Source organism: Girardinichthys multiradiatus, chromosome 1 (assembly GCF_021462225.1).
Source record: "Girardinichthys multiradiatus isolate DD_20200921_A chromosome 1, DD_fGirMul_XY1, whole genome shotgun sequence".
NCBI lineage: Eukaryota > Metazoa > Chordata > Actinopteri > Cyprinodontiformes > Goodeidae > Girardinichthys > Girardinichthys multiradiatus.
The window spans coordinates 48,730,162-48,747,202 of record NC_061794.1 but is presented as its reverse complement, the minus strand read 5'-3'; the positions used below and the strand labels follow the sequence as shown (position 1 = coordinate 48,747,202).

The 17,041-nt window shown below is 43.1% G+C and overlaps 1 protein-coding gene across 1 annotated transcript in view; it reads left to right on the top strand.

The window, feature by feature from the left end:
- Window positions 1-9,268, top strand: part of zgc:113363 (uncharacterized protein LOC791449 homolog) — a 32,807-nt gene extending 23,539 nt beyond the window's left edge. The window contains exon 5 of the mRNA XM_047366100.1: window positions 8,735-9,268. Coding sequence (XP_047222056.1) covers window positions 8,735-9,006 — 272 coding nt within the window. The 3' untranslated portion in view covers window positions 9,007-9,268. The remainder of the gene's footprint in view (window positions 1-8,734) is intronic.
- Window positions 9,269-17,041: the final 7,773 nt, after the last annotated feature.

The window sequence follows — 17,041 nt, the reverse complement described above, 5'->3', positions numbered from 1 at the left end:
TGGCACTCTTTTTGCATAACCTTTGGATAGAAGATCTTTCATGAAGGCAATGTCGTCTTTGTGGAAGTCTTTATCTCTGATAAACGTTTTCTTTAAACTTGAAGCACGTTGTTCAGCAATTGCGCGGTTATCAGGCATTCTTATGTCTCGATCTCTCAAAGGCAAGGCAATGTTGTAGTGTCCATTACGCAAGGTTACTGTCTTACTGGACAACTCTAGAAACTTGGAGTCTTCCTTTGACTGCCCCATCTGCTCATCGTGGCTGCTCTCAGGAAAATCTATCTTGAATTGTTGCTTCCATAGGTTATCCAATGTAACAGCAGAAATTCTGTTCATGGTGACAGTTGACAGGCAACTTGTTCTTTCCCAACATTCTCGGTCAATTGGCCCATTCACTGTCCAGCCGAGCACAGTTTTAATGGCGAAGGGTCCATCACCTTCACCCCTGATGATCTCCAAAGGTTCTAGAGCTCTGGGCATGTTCATGCCAATCAAAAGCTCCACCTGCGCCTTGATCTCTGGCAAATGAACGCACTTCAAGTGTGGCCAGATATTCAGGTCTTGTTGCTTTGGGATATTACTCAGGTCTACAGGCATTTTGTGCTGAGTAAAGAGGTCAGGCATATCATAATACATGTCGCTGTCCAATCCAGCAATTTCAAGTTCAGGTACAATGAAGCTGTCCACAACTTTCTCTTGTCCCATGGTGCGCAAGACAATCTTTGTTTTTCTCCCAGTGAGATTCAGCTTATCCAAAAGACCCACTGTACAAAAGGATGCTGAACTCCCTTGGTCCAAAAAGGCATATGTTTCCAGTGTCCGTTGACCTTTCTTTGCTTTCACCTTAACTGGCACAATGGCAAGCTTGCAGTCCTGTGCACCGGCCCCAGTAAGACCACTAGTCTGAACTGTGTCAGGAGAGTTCACTGCATCAGCATCAAGTTGAACTTCCTTCTTCTTCTTGTTGTGAATATGGAGTATGCTTGCATGTCTGAAACCACAGATTTTACATGAAAGACGTTTTCTGCATTCTTTGCTGATATGCCCTGTACACAAGAAACCAAAACAGATGCCATTTCTCCTATGAAATGAAATCTTCTCATTATGAGGTTTCTTTTCAAGCAAAGAGCATAACTCCAGTTTGTGTCCACCCTTGCAAAGCAAACAAATCTTCACATCAGTCTGATGGTCTTGAGCCTCTGACGGATTATTTCTCAAAACAGCAGAGGTAGTGATGCCAAACCTATTTCTTGTGGTTCTTGAACGAGAAAAACGTTTCCCTCCATCTGTGCTCCTGGCTGATGAATTTATTAATGGAACATCACTTAGGTTTCCAAAGACAGGATCTGTAGTAATTTTGACTTGACGCTCAATAAAGAAAACAATGTCAATAAATGTTGCTCTTCGACGCTGCTTCTCCTGGATGTCACATGCCACAGTTCGCCATTTATCTTTTAATTTATATGGCAATCTTTTAATCACAGCAAGCATATTAGCAGGTGTGTTTAAATCAGAAAGATCATAAACGTCCTCCATCACATTACAACACCCACGTAAAAACGAACAGTATGCCTGAAGGGCTTTTCCATCTTCTGACTTAATCAATGGCCATGAATAAACTTTATTCAGGTAAGCAGATGCAATAAAATGCTCATACAGCATAGTTTTTGCTTTCGCATATCCACCACCATCAGGCATATGTTGACAGCTTTTGACAAGTTCATTGGGCTGCCCCCTGGTGTACTGTACAAGGTAATGCAGGCTCACCAGTCTTTGATTCAATGACCTGTTCAAATGAGCGCATAAAGGCCAGAAAATGAAGCGGATCGCCATCAAAAGCTTGAATTTCTCTTTTGGGTAGCGAAGAGAGACTTTGTTGACAAACCAACATGCAAGTTAATTCATTTTGTTTCTCCATAATGGATCATATTTTCGTTGGTTGCTGATTGAGCGGAATGTTGCAGAGGCATATTTGATATTGTTCTGCTTATGGGATGAGAAGGTCCAAGAAGAGGAAGTGCAAACCTTTCCTTTGTCACCTTCCGTTGCACTGTTTTTATTTGAAACTCTGCCTTTTCATTAACTATATTTCTCTTTGTCTGTGGGACAAAAGTATTAGCATTAAGAGTTTCAACAGTATTTCCTTTTGTTTTAAAATAGGATTTCATACCATTGGATTTCCATGAAGCTGAGCTTTGCACTGCGGATCCAGTTTTCAGCACATTTACTTTTGCAGCAATTGCAGCCATTTCAGCTTCTAACCTGAGACGTACAGATGAAGTTGATGATACTTTGGAGCTTGACTTGCTTCCTTGATTTGAAACACTGTTAGATGGCAACACATCATCTTGAATGTCATGCTGGAGATTGGCAGATAACTGAGGCTCCATTTGTTCTTGAACCTCCACTTCTTCTCCTAGTGGAGTTAACTGTGACCGTAACATGTCAGAGGATGGTCTGCTTGAGCATTTATTTGTTTCAGAAAGCCATATTTCAACATCCTCAATAAACCCTTTGTTGTATTTAATGATACTTGAAAACCATGTATTTTATTTATCTTTCTCATCCAGCGAAATTAAAGGCAGCAAAGATTCATGTAATACAATGGCATCTTTAAACAGGTGTGTTAACTCGTCCAGCAGTGATTTTATTTGTGAATAATTTTTATCATCTTTCATTAGCTCTTTAAGAGATGATATTACACTTTTCATTTTCTTTACACACTTTTTCCGCTCTGTTTGGATAGTTTCAGTTTTATTTAGGAGAGCTTTCTCAGTGAGAACGATTGTTCTTTTATCCTTTTCAGGTTTCTCAACAACAGATGATCCACTCATTTTAATCCAAAATAAAGGAAACTTCCAGCCAACAACTCCTTAAACTTTATCGAACCCACGCAGAGCCACAACACAAACTCGCACACCAAAAATCCCGCAACCGCAGACCCACGGCAAAACGGGGGGCGTGTCACAACAACAGCTTCGTGTGGCAGAACCAAACTGCGATTAAAAACATTCAGGTTTCATACCACTGTTGTCTTCTACTTCTCTGAGCGATCCTCTTTTATAGGTGTAGTGGAGGTAGTGTGTGGCTCACGTTGTTCCAGCTGTGTCTCTTTTTTGCTGACAAATGTCAAACAAAGTCACTGAATAATCCTTATTGATATACCAGCTTCTCAAAACGCAATCCAAGATGCAGTTAAGATGGTTTTATTTAGTCGCCATTGTCAATATCCAAGGTAGAACAGTATCCAAAGCAGCATAAAAATAGATCCGTAGGATTAAACGGTGATTAAGGACAAAAAACGTATTAGCTTAAGGCGGTCAGCAAAAAAGGTGGACCTCCCCATCACCCACTCACTAAAATCACCCAAGCTGCAACAGGTGATTTACAATCACTAATAGCACCACGTGATCCCACGCTACGCCTATCCACAACAGGTGTTTTGTTTGGGGAACCTGACCCAAACACACAGCTGCGCATCATCGTGATATTCCTGCTTTCATCCAGTGCGATGCTGAAACAGCAGCTGGTCACGGATGTCTCGTCCAATATCCTCCATCTGTCTCATTATTGTTGAGTCAGACAGTTGGAATGCTTTTATTTGTTTAAGAATGGCGTCCTTGTTGTTAAAGTCTGGAAACATGATTTCTACAGTCTTTCACTATCTCAGTCAGAGAATGTCTTTTTCTCAAAAGAGGCCTCTGTTAAACGTTCTGCTGTAGAAGTTGTCCTGTGGAGGTTTTGCTGTTCCTGAAGCTTTTCAGTAAGCTGTTATTTTTCTCTTTCTGAGTTCGCTGCCGGGTGGATAACTTTCATTCCATTTCTGAAATGGCGCTCCAAGTTACTTCGTTTGAAACCAGAACGGATTTGTTTGCATATTAAGCACAGTGGATTCTTGCCGTGAAGAACAAATAAAAATGTATCTGTCCATTTGTCCTGAAACTTTCTGTGCTCATCTTGTATTCTACGATGTGCACCTGGCTGCGTCATCTTCGTGTTGAATTTCATCTTCTTCATCCTCTGAATCGTTATCTTCTGTGTTCTTTACAACACTGTGGCTCTGTCCATCTGTTTTGTCCCTTTTTTATTAGAAATCGATCCATTTTCGCATGAAACCATAAGGATGTTAAACGCTGCTGAGGATGTGTGCTGGTTTCACATCAGTCATCAAGCGTTGCAGTTATGTGAACATGCCGTTAAGAAGCTACGAAGAAAATGTATTGATTTTGCTGTGTTATAGTTATATAGGATTATGAACTGCGAGCTGCAAGATCAAGCATTATGAGCTGCACAGAGTATCAGAGATCTAGAAGCTGGGAGGCCATCCCACACTATGAGAACAACATCTGGAAGCTTTGTGAGATCCTGTTATCAGTTAGCTTCAAACACATGACATGATGACCATAGACCAATCAGTTTTCTTCTGAATTTATATGACCAATCAGACCTGGGTAATGGTTTTGTCTGAAAAGGTGTTTTATGTGTTGTTCCAGAGGTGAAGAGCCGAGCATCTGAAGGTCCAAAACCAAGCAGGAGGTTTAGTAGGTGGCTGAGCCACAATTGTGTTACTGCAGGATAGGTGTCAAATCTGGTTCTGGGATAATTCAGGCAGCTGGGGTTTGACCCAGTTCTAGCTCATGGATGGACTCTTCAGGTAACCCAAACAGATGGGAGCTACAGGACTGGCTGATGCCAGGCTGTGGATCAGAACATCTGTACTACTGAGTGTAAAAGACAGGCGTAGACCTAAAAAAGTTTCATAAGTGCAAATTTCCTGAGCAGGCCCACCAACACGACGGGACAAATGGGTCTGCAGTCTCGAGCCCAGAATAGGGGAGGGGTCCAATCTGCAGTCTGAAAGCCAGAGTCAAGCAGAGGGAAGCGATATGGCTGCCAACTCCATCATCATTCGCCATCAACCCTCAGCCAACATCGGAGAATGTGAGACCTGCTTCAGTTACTTAAGTCCCACCCCCGTCAGACAGGTATGACGGACTCCTTAGTTGTCTCGGCCCGTCAAAGCTGTCAGTGGGCCTGATCCTGAGTGACATCAATGGTAGAGTGCTGAGTTCCAGACAAACTGAGGAGCTAACACTGAGACAGAGAAGATGTTGGTCTTTGAGACGGTGAATCTGGTGCCAGTGAGAAGGAGCTCAGTTTGTCTCTGCTGAGTTTGAGAACGTTATGTGAGAACCAGGATCTGATTTCCTGTTGGCAGAGAGAGAGGGAGGTAGGTGGGATGCAGAAGGTGTGCTTGGTGCTTACCCCAACCACATTGCATGGAGCTACATTATCAGTATTTGTATCTCCGGATACAGTTTTGTTACACCCCAGGAAGTCCAACTTTCAGCTTTATAAGTTGCTTACCACCAGTGTCCAGGAGAACCACACCAGGGGCCTCATGATTGAAGCGTACTTACACACAAAAAACTCACAGCGCCATGTTTTATGCACATCTTGGTATGTACTAAAATGAACATGGTGTGAAAGTGTGTTGAAGTCCACACACTAGAAGTGGTGAAGAAAGTTTTGTTCTCATAGAACAATTACACTCTGAAAGAGTCTGAGACATGGCAAGCCAGTTCTGTGGTCGTTGCTAGATTCAGAACTAATCAGGGGTTTGAACATGGCCTACAGGTCCTTCTCAAAATATTATCATATTGTGCTAAAGTTCATTATTTTCCATAATGTCATGATGAAAATTTAACAATCATATATTTTAGATTCGTTGCACACTAACTGAAATATTTCAGGTTTTTTATTGTCTTAATACGGATGATTTTGGCATACAGCTCATGAAAACCCAAAATTCCTATCTCACAAAATTAGCATATCATTAAAAGGGTCTCTAAACGAGCTATGAACCTAATCATCTGAATCAACGAGTTAACTCTAAACACCTGCAAAAGATTCCTGAGGCCTTTAAAACTCCCAGCCTGGTTCATCACTCAAAACCCCAATCATGGGTAAGACTGCCGACCTGACTGCTGTCCAGAAGGCCACTATTGACACCCTCAAGCAAGAGGGTAAGACACAGAAAGACATTTCTGAACAAATAGGCTGTTCCCAGAGTGCTGTATCAAGGCACCTCAGTGGGAAGTCTGTGGGAAGGAAAAAGTGTGGCAGAAAACGCTGCACAACGAGAAGAGGGGACCGGACCCTGAGGAAGATTGTGGAGAAGGGCCGATTCCAGACCTTGGGGGACCTGCGGAAGCAGTGGACTGAGTCTGGAGTAGAAACATCCAGAGCCACCGTGCACAGGCGTGAGCAGGAAATGGGCTACAGGTGCCGCATTCCCCAGGTCAAGCCACTTTTGAACCAGAAACAGCGGCAGAAGCGCCTGACCTGGGCTACAGAGAAGCAGCACTGGACTGTTGCTCAGTGGTCCAAAGTACTTTTTTCGGATGAAAGCAAATTCTGCATGTCATTCGGAAATCAAGGTGCCAGAGTCTGGAGGAAGACTGGGGAGAAGGAAATGCCAAAATGCCAGAAGTCCAGTGTCAAGTACCCACAGTCAGTAATGGTCTGGGGTGCCGTGTCAGCTGCTGGTGTTGGTCCACTGTGTTTTATCAAGGGCAGGGTCAATGCAGCTAGCTATCAGGAGATTGTGGAGCACTTCATGCTTCCATCTGCTGAAAAGCTTTATGGAGATGAAGATTTCCTTTTTCAGCACGATCTGGCACCTGCTCACAGTGCCAAAACCACTGGTAAATGGTTTACTGACCATGGTATCACTGTGCTCAATTGGCCTGCCAACTCTCCTGACCTGAACCCCATAGAGAATCTGTGGGATATTGTGAAGAGAACGTTGAGAGACTCAAGACCCAACACTCTGGATGAGCTAAAGGCCGCTATCGAAGCATCCTGGGCCTCCATAAGACCTCAGCAGTGCCACAGGCTGATTGCCTCCATGCCACGCCGCATTGAAGCAGTCATTTCTGCAAAAGGATTCCCGACCAAGTATTGAGTGCATAACTGTACATGATTATTTGAAGGTTGACGTTTTTTGTATTAAAAACACTTTTCTTTTATTGGTCGGATGAAATATGCTAATTTTGTGAGATAGGAATTTTGGGTTTTCATGAGCTGTATGCCAAAATCATCCGTATTAAGACAATAAAAGACCTGAAATATTTCAGTTAGTGTGCAATGAATCTAAAATATATGAATGTTAAATTTTCATCATGACATTATGGACAATAATGAACTTTATCACAATATGCTAATATTTTGAGAAGGACCTGTAGGTGTTTCAGGACCAGACTCCAAGATGTTTCCAAGTAATGACAGAAGTTCAATACATTACAAAGAAGTGTGGGTCCCCAACAGAACCTGTCTGTGGGTCATCAGTGTAGAGCACCAGTAGGAACTGTTTGTGGACCCCAACCGGACCTGTCTTTAGGTCACCAATGGGATCAGTCTGCGCCTGCAGGTCATCAGCAGGACCTGAATGTGTTTTCAGTGAGACTCCTCCATCGGTTGGGGTTTATCTATCAGTGGTGGACTGAGTCACAGCTAGATTATCACAACTTTGTCAGCTCTGATCCACTAATCGTGATCAAAATCGTGTGTAATCTTGACAGCTGAAAGTGCTGATGCTCCAGAATATGAGCCCAAGTTCATGAATCCAACCTTTAAACTGGTGCCCGACCCACTGGAAAGACTCTGTCTTACTGGAACGTTCTACCTGTTGCTGTGATCTGGCCTTTAGATGCACTAATGGAACAAAAACAGATCAGGCAGAACATTAAACACACTCCTATCTCACCGTTTCTCTGCAGGAACATGATGAGCTTCTTATCTCTGCAGAACACTCAGTGTTCCCCACCCTCTCATTCCTCCCACCAGCTACTGCTCTGGTTTCCACTGACAGACCTCCCCTCAACTCAGAACAGGAGGCAGCTGTGCAGAGTTACAGACATTGAAGCCAAAGAGAAAGGAGCTGCTGATTTTCAGTTTCAGCTGAAGCAAAAGAACATTGTGAAACAGACATCACAACTTTAAATCAACTCTTCAAAAGGTTATGTGTAGATGCTCCTCACCCTGTTCACATTCAAATTGTTTCTTTAACAAAGCCTCAATAGGCTTGATAGTTCACTGCTGTTAGGCTGCTGTTGGGAGGTTGTAGCATGGTATGGGCTTGTATCACTGCTTGAGGAAGAGGAGAGTATAACTGATGAACAGGCCAGCCTGTAGCCCTGACCGATTCCCTAATAATGTGGGAAAGCCTGTTAAAGGAGCCCTTGTCCCCTTATAAAGAAGAATTTCTGTCACCACTTTATACTACTCCGTGCAAAATGGAGAACGTGCGAAAATTTGAAAGCAAAAGTTGGGATGGGCCAAAAAAAACTTTAGAAACTCTTGTCGGTATCCCAAACAGCTTTTACAGAAAGCCTTTTAGTGCTGGAAGGAGGTTAGCGAACATGATAAAGATGGGAAAGCTGCAAGGAAATTGTTTCTGGGTGAATAGTAACAAATGTGAAGTGTGGTGCCTCCTTGCTGTCATAAAACCTGGTAAGAAAGCAAAGTAAAACATACAAAACAAGTTGGTTTTATTTTATTAGTCTTCAAAAACAATTTCACTTTTTTCCAGAGTTCGCTTGAAGGAAATAATGCATTTTCATAACCATCCCCAGTTTTGTATGTTTATGTTTTCCTCTTACTAATGAAATAAACAGTATGTTCGGTGTTGTATATGTAGGTAGACTTGATCTGACAGTTTGTGTCTCCACAGACTGCTGCGTTCACTGCCTACTGGCCTGCCTGTTCTGTGAGCTGCTGTCCATGTGCTCGGCGCTGGGGGAATGTCTGGCCTGCGGAGTGGGTGGAGCTGGCTGCTGTGAGGCCTCAGCGTGCTGCTGCTGCGTGGAGGCGGCGGGGGAAGCTGCTTGTACAGAGGAGGCGTGTCAGTCACTGTTGGATTGTGGGATGCTGGAGAACTGCTGTGCTTCATCTGACTGCCTGGAGATCTGCTTGGAATGCTGCTCCATTGTTTTCCCTTCATAGGGCAGCCAATTAAAGAAGGACTGTAAGATGATGTCACAGGAAACAACATAAACTCTTGAATTTCTTTACTTGGTCTGAACGCTCCCAATCCTGATTGGTTTTATGATTTACACAAAAGTATCATGGAGGTTGCAAAGGACAATTGTTTTCCTCTGAAGGTTCTCCACTTCTGATGCTCCACAGAACACAGTGGGCAGACTGTCAAGATAAATATTTATGTAAAAGATATTAAAGAATATTTTAATTAAACAGAAGAAAATTTCAAAGGCTATTTTTTAAATATCACGTCCCTATAAAAGTCACCCTGGCGTGCCACATGAAAAAGTAAACAGGTTGCAGTCAGCCTATTTCAGTGATGGTGGCTCAGGTGGTAGGGGTCGTCCTGTAACCGGTGGGTTGCTGGTTCAAACCCCTGCTCTGTCGGTCTCAGTCAATCACATCTGTCAGTCTGCCCCAGCTGTGGCTACCAACCACTGTCAGTGTATGAATGGATGGATGACTGATTGTTGTGTAAACTGCTTTGATAAAGTGCTACGAGTGCATCCCATTTACTATTTAAATACATTAACAATAATTTCTATTCAATACAGCATATGCAAAATGAGGAAACCAGATTTTTACGTGAATCAAATCACTCATCATAAACATCCATGAGCCAGATGGATGCAGAAACAAATAACTCCATTTCCACAGGAAGACATCTCCAACAGAATCTGGACCAGAACCAGCCTTTGTATAAGAGGCCATCTACTGCTGCCAGCTGTTCGTTGTGAAGAAAGAAAGCAAACACAGGAGAAATAAGAAGACAAAGTCAGAGATAATCAGGGTTTTCCCTAACATGAAGAATAAAAGGAGAATGTGGAGAATAGGTGTTCAGTTCACCTGGCCTGTAGCAGCCCATGCCTAAGAGCTGACTCACAAGAGACGGGTTATCAGTTTAAAACTGTGTCTAAAACTGGTTCTGTTCTGTTTTCTTGGCCCAGACTCAGTTGTAAAAGAGATTACATTTTGTTCCTAAATCTCAATAAGAATTTCCTGGTTAAAGAAAGTTCAAATAAACTTAAATGAAAAAGGATTGTTTTAAGTCTAGTCTTAGTAGTAGACAGGGGGTCTGCCTGATGAAATGGTGACGAAGAGCTGGAGGCAGGGAGAGTGAAGTAAAAAAATGAAACTTTAACCCAAAGACTAAAACTCCAGAAACACCAGAAACCAGCAGCATTAAGGTGCCAGGCAAGATGAATACAGGCATGGCAACAGAGACATTAACAGGATAACAAAAGGAGTACAAATTATGGGAGGGGTGATTACTGGATTGGAAACCAGGTAAGAATTATTGACTGAGCAGAAAAAACTAGAAGAGGACCAGAAATATGAGGGAATCTACCTGGAGGAACAGAAGAACAAAACAGAGGAAACAGAAAACAGCCACTCAAATACCAAGGAAAATCTGGTGTGAAATCAACAAAACAGCTGTGGATCATAACATTACTCCTCCCTCAAGGGTGGAAACCAGACACCCATGAGTCCATGAAAAACAAAAAAACAAAACAAAACAACCTGAACAGGGCAGGAGGATGGGACCTCGGAGGGAGGACAAGAAAACAAACAACCCAAAGCTCAGGTGGACGACCTGGAGGTCATCCCGCAAAGTCAAACAGTTCTGGGGGCCAGCAGCAGCAATGCAGGAAACTTGGAGGCCAGCAGCAGTAAGAACCCACAAAGTACCTTGCCAGGAGGCTGGCCAAGGGGCTCTGGAAACTTGAACCCACAGGGGAACTCTGATGGCTGGGGCCCACGAGGAGCTCAGGAACAGGAGCACAAGGCGGGTCCACCTGGACACCCTTGTTGGAGATCTCAGAGACTGTCTATCTGGACAGCCTTGTCAGAAACCTCAAGAGCTGGCGCACAAGGCGGGTCCACCTGGACACCCTTGGCAGCGGAAAGGAGGCGGGAAGTGGGAAGCAGGCTCAAAGACCTTGAGGCACGTGGAGCAGGTTCTGGGACCTTGAGGTGGCGTGGAGCAGTGGAGGCCTCAGCCCAACCCCCCGGAGAAGGTCTGGAGGGATCTTGGCCACTGGGTCTAAAACCCCTGGTTTGCGTTCCACAACTGGTGTGCCGTCGCAAGGTGATGAGGTGCACCTGACCGGTGCTCTGACACATGCCAAGACGCTGGTTGTTCCCACCCAGACAGAAGAGAGGCGAGGTGGTTGTGGCATGGAACCCTGCTCACACTGGTGGAGAACATGCGAGGCCTCAAGCCAAGGTTCCGACATGGAGGCAAGCTTGAGCTGCCGGAGTCTTTGCCAGACAGGTGGAACCCTGCCGAGGAGGTGGAGAGGAGGCATGAAGCTAGGTTTATACTTAAGGCACTGAACATGGCACGAGGGTGCACGTGCCAATAGTGACACAATCATGCCATCCCTGCCTCTGCGCGTGGCCTCCACATGCTGTCGCGGCCCCTGGTCGTGCACCTCTAAATTTTTGTAACTTGGCGAGTTCCATTCAGAATGAACGAAGTTGCAAACATTTCACACACAAATAAATCACTTCTTCATGAACAGAAGGAAGAGAGTGACAGAAAATAAAAACAAAAGCAGAAAAAAGGTAAGAGAAACATTAATGTGAGCTAAAGTTAGATTGTATGCATTAACAGGTTTTTATAGCTTTTTTATTAAAAGCCCAAATCATATCCAGGTACAGTTTTAGATCTTTTACAAAGAGGTCAAAAAGTGGTTTTCTCTTTACTGTTTTACTTATGAATCTGAAACTTTACAAGAAACAGAATCCTGGTGATAAGAAATTGTGTTTTGCATAATGCGCTTAGCCTTTTTTGGTGTGTGACATCAAGCGTTTCTTATCTCTTTTACTACAGAGTGAGAGATATCGACTAGAAATAGTCGGGCTCGCCCCCATGCACGGCGTGGGCTCTGGAACCCATCTCCTTGAGAGGGGTTGGACTCTCTTCTACTCTGGAGTGGCCCACGGGGAGAGGCGGCGGGCTGGTGTGGGTTTGCTTGTTGCCCCCCAGCTCAGCCGTCTCGTGTTGGGGTTTACCCCAGTAGATGAGAGGGTCGTATCCCTGCGCCTTCGGGTTGGGGAGAGGTCTCTGACTATCATTTCAGCCTACGTGCCGAGTGGTAGTGCAGAGTACCCGGCCTTCTTGGCGCCCCTGTTGAGGGTGCTGGATAGTGCCCCTCCCGGGGACTCCATTATTCTGCTGGGGGACTTCACCGCCCACGTGGGAAACGACAGTGACACCTGGAGAGGCGTGATCGGGAGGAATGGCCTCCCCGATCTGAGTCCGGGGAGTTCCTGCCTCAAGTGGAGGAGTTCAAGTATCTCGGGGTCTTGTTCACAAGTGAGGGAAGAATGGAGCGGGAGATCGACAGACGGATCGGTGCGGCTGCCACAGTAATGGGGGCACTGTGCCGGTCCGTTGTGGTGAAGAGAGAGCTGAGTCGAAAAGCAAAGCTCTCAATTTACTGGTCGGTCTACGTTCCTACCCTCACCTATGGCCATGAACTTTGGGTCATGACCGAAAGAACGAGATCCCGGATACAAGCGGCTGAAATGAGCTTCCTCCGTAGGGTGGCCGGGCACTCCCTTAGAGATAGGGTGAGGAGCTCGTCCATCCGGGAGGGGCTCGGAGTAGAGCCACTGCTCCTCCACATCGAGAGGAGCCAGTTGAGGTGGCTCGGGCATCTATACTGGATGCCTCCTGGACGCCTTCCTCAGGAGGTGTTCCAGGCACGTCCCACCAGGAGGAGGCCCAGGGGACGGCCCAGGACACGCTGGAAGGACTATATCTCTCGGCTGGCCTGGGAACGCCCTGGAGGAACTGGAGGAACTGGAGGAGGTGTCTGGAGAGAGGGACGTCTGGGCGTCTCTGCTGAGTCTGCTGCCCCCGCGACCCGGTCCCGGATAAACGGAAGACGACGAGTACGAGTACGAGTACCTTGGATTCATGCAAGCTTCTGTGTCTTCAAGACATGCTTTAATGTAAAAACTATCTGATTATCATCAGCATAAACATGGGTATCCGGTGCCATCTGTCTTTAATTTTGACAAGACAATCTGATTTAGATTTATCTTTAGCCATGATCCTTTGACTAATCTAATTCAGTTTTAGCTGCATTAAGTCATCTGTTAAAACAGCCATTAACATTTACTTTTCCTTCCCATAGAAAGTACTCCTGGATCAGTGCTTCTTTGTTCTCTTTGTGTCTCTGCTCTGTTCTCTCAAACCCCCAGTGGGTCGTGGCAGATGGCCGCTCACACTGAGCCTGGTTCTGGTTCTGCTGGAGGTTTCTTCCTGTTAAAAGGGAGTTTTTCCTCTCCACTGTCGCTACATGCATGCTCAGTATGAGGGATTGCTGCAAAGTCAACACCAGTGACTGTCCACTGTCTCTACATGTTCATCCAGGAGGAGTGAATGCTGCAAGTCACTGACTGGATGCAATCTGCTGGGTTTCCTTAGATAGAAAAACTTTTTATCCAATTTGAATAAATAACTGAATCTGACTGAACTGTTCAATGGTTATGATTTAATAGGAATGTATGAACCTGACTGTTGTGAAGAACCTTGAGACGACATGTGTTGTGAATTGGTGCTATATAAATAAACTGAATTGAACTGAATTGAACTGTAGTCAGATCTATATTTTATTCAACAAAATTTCCTTCAATTGTTAAATTGATGAGACCATATAGAAAAGCATTTTTCCCTCTCTCTTTATTTACAGGTACGTCTTAAGAAATTAGAATATTGTAAAATATAAAAGTGCAATATTTCTGCCAGTCATCTCAGAAAGTGATACACTATATTGCCAAAAGTCTGTCTACTTCTACATGTACATGAACTTTGATGACATCCTATAGTTAATATTAAAGGTCCAGTTTGTTGATGGCCCCACTGTTGCCAGCAGTAGCAACCTTATGTAGCAAACAAAAACTAAAATAACTTTAAATATTTTTTATATTTTAGATTCCTTAAAGTAACTGCCCTTTGCTGTGATGACTGAAATATTAACCTCTGACCTTCTCTCAATGAACCTCTGGGAAGTTCTTTCAAGACTCTTTAGAAAACCATTTCAGGTGAGTATCTCATGAAGCTCCTGGGAGAGAACGACAAGAGAGCAAAGGGAGGCTATTTGGAAGAATTTAAAATATAAAAATGTTTAGTTATTTCACACTTTGTGTTTACTACATAATTCCATAATGGATGGATGGATGGATGGATGGATGGATGGATGGATAGATAGATAGATAGATAGATAGATAGATAGATAGATAGATAGATAGATAGATAGATAGATAGATAGATAGATAGATAGATAGATAGATAGATAGATAGATAGATAGATAGATAGATAGATAGATAGATAGATAGATAGATAGATAGATAGATAGATAGATAGATAGATAGATAGATAGATAGATAGATAGATAGATAGATAGATAGATAGATAGATAGATAGATAGATAGATAGATAGATAGATAGATAGATAGATAGATAGATAGATAGATAGATAGATAGATAGATAGATAGATAGATAGATAGATAGATAGATAGATAGATAGATAGATAACATCATGGAGTGTGTCTGAGATTACATGACTCAAAGATCCACAGATCTTTGGTTAGTTTCTCTTTTGTTCATTCACTGCATTTTGTTGATAGATGAAAATAAATGATTATCACTTCCATTCTTGAAAGCATTCTTTGTTTACAGTATTTTTTCACATCTGCCTAAAACGTTTGCACAATACTATAAATATATATATAATGTATATACAGTATATACATATATATATATACTGTATATACTGTATATACATATATATATGTATTTAGACAAAGGCAAAACTGAATTTTAATAGGGTTTGTGTCACTTGATAGACAGTTTTCACTCCCTTCTACCGCTACAGGCCTGATTAATGCATGTAGTCAGATCTGTTTCGTTTTGCGGAGGCATTAGCGAACTGCAACGCCCAGATAACAAGGAAGCTTTCTGTTCAAGGTCCATTTATTCTCCTGTGAAAGTATTACAACAAGGCCCATCAGAGCTAATCTGTAAGTTTCTGAATGCTCAAGTTCCCCACCACCATACCACAGATTTGTTTAGCTTCATAGCAGATTTTCATATTGAATCCTGAGCGATCTCATCAGAAATTTTAAGGCGAATGATTGTATGCAGCATTTTCAGTGTTTCTGAAACATTCTCCCACCAATACTTTATTTGCAGCTGGTATTACCGTGACACCATCTGAATTATTTGCCATGATGTGTATGTGAGTGGGTGGTACAGGATGTGCACCCTGTACAGACCGGAAGTCTGTGTTTGTTGAAACAGAGCACCAGGACATTCAAAAAGGAAACGGGAAACCGCTGAGAAGACAGTGGTCCCTGAGCTCTGACCTCACCGTAGCATCAAAGGCAAACCTTTTGTTTGTCCCTCTGTGTTGGACAAACAGAATTGATTTCAGTCCACTGGCTAATTCCGGTTTTAATCAGGTTTTATTAGAACCTGAACCTAAAACATATCCATGCCGGTCCCTAAGGTTCTTACTCTACAGAAGGCCTCACCATGCAGAAAGTGCCTATGACACCCAGAATAGCTAGAGTCCCAGATACTGCTGATCTAGAGCTGGTGAATGTGTGATAGAGCACACATTCACCAGAAACATGAGTCTGTTTTTCTTACATGTTTCTGTCAGTTTAAATGAGTTAGAATTAAAGCACACCCTGCTGGACAACAACAGAACACATGACCATAACTTTATGTTTAGAAACGAGAACAGAAAGTATAATTTTCTACTTTTTCTAGCCTTTTAATATTATATGTATTACTTTTTATTTTTAGGTAAAAGTATTCAGAAAAACAAACATCTTTTATATTTCATCTGTTTAATACATTGTGCTCTAAAGACACGACCAACGCATCTTCCAGCCTGTCAACCTCTGCAGCGTATTTTATTTTGAGTACTTTGGATATAAACAGCAGGAGTCCACTCTTATGTTGCAGGACTGCACTCATGGTAAGCACTATGTTAAAACATTCTGCTCTTATCTTTCTCCTCAAGGGCTCCATGTACAACAACGCTGGAGATAGAAATAATCTTTAAGGGAATCCAAGTTGTTGTGCCCCCAACATGGGATGAAACATGGACCCAGCCCTGAGAAACGTGGTCCCAAGCTGGTAATTGGCAACTCTATAGTCAGAAACGTGGCACTCGAGACACCAGCGACCATAGTCAAATGTCTGCCAGGGGCCAGAACGGGTGACATTAAATCCTACCTGAAACTGCTGGCTAAGTATAAGCGTAAATACAGTAAGATTGTTATTCATGCTGGCGGTAATGACACCCGGTTACGCCAATCGGAGGTCACCAAAGTTAGTGCTGCTTTGGTGTGTAAGTTTGCCAAAACAATGTCAGACTCCGTAATTTTCTCTTGTCCCCTCCCTGATCTGACCAGTGATGATACGTTTAGCTGTACCGTCCACCAGGCCCTTATTCTCAATTTTTAGATCAGTTCTCAGACCTTTTATCTGATTTAGTGTTAAATACAGATAAGATTATTATGGTGGGGGATTTTAACATGCATGTTGACACTGAAATGTTAGTGTAACCCTAATCCTAAATATATCCTTTAATGCTATTTTAGACTATTTTAGACTATTTTAGACAAAACATTAACAAACCTACCCACCTTTGTCTTCATTCTCTGGACCTTGTGCTGACATATGGCATTGAGTGTAAAGACATTACAATATTTTCTCATAACCCTGTCCTGTCTGACCATTTTTTAATAACCTTTGAGTTTAATTTAACCGAGTACTCCACACTTGAAAGAAAATTTCATTATAGTAGATCATTATCAGACGATGCTGTAACAACCTTTAAAGAATCTGTTACACTTTTAATTTCCTCATTATCACTGAAAAGCACAATGGAGGGCAATAATTCTGTTTCTTCCCCTTCACAAGTTGATTCTTTTGTTCATAGTGTTTCTTCATCATTGCGTGATGCATT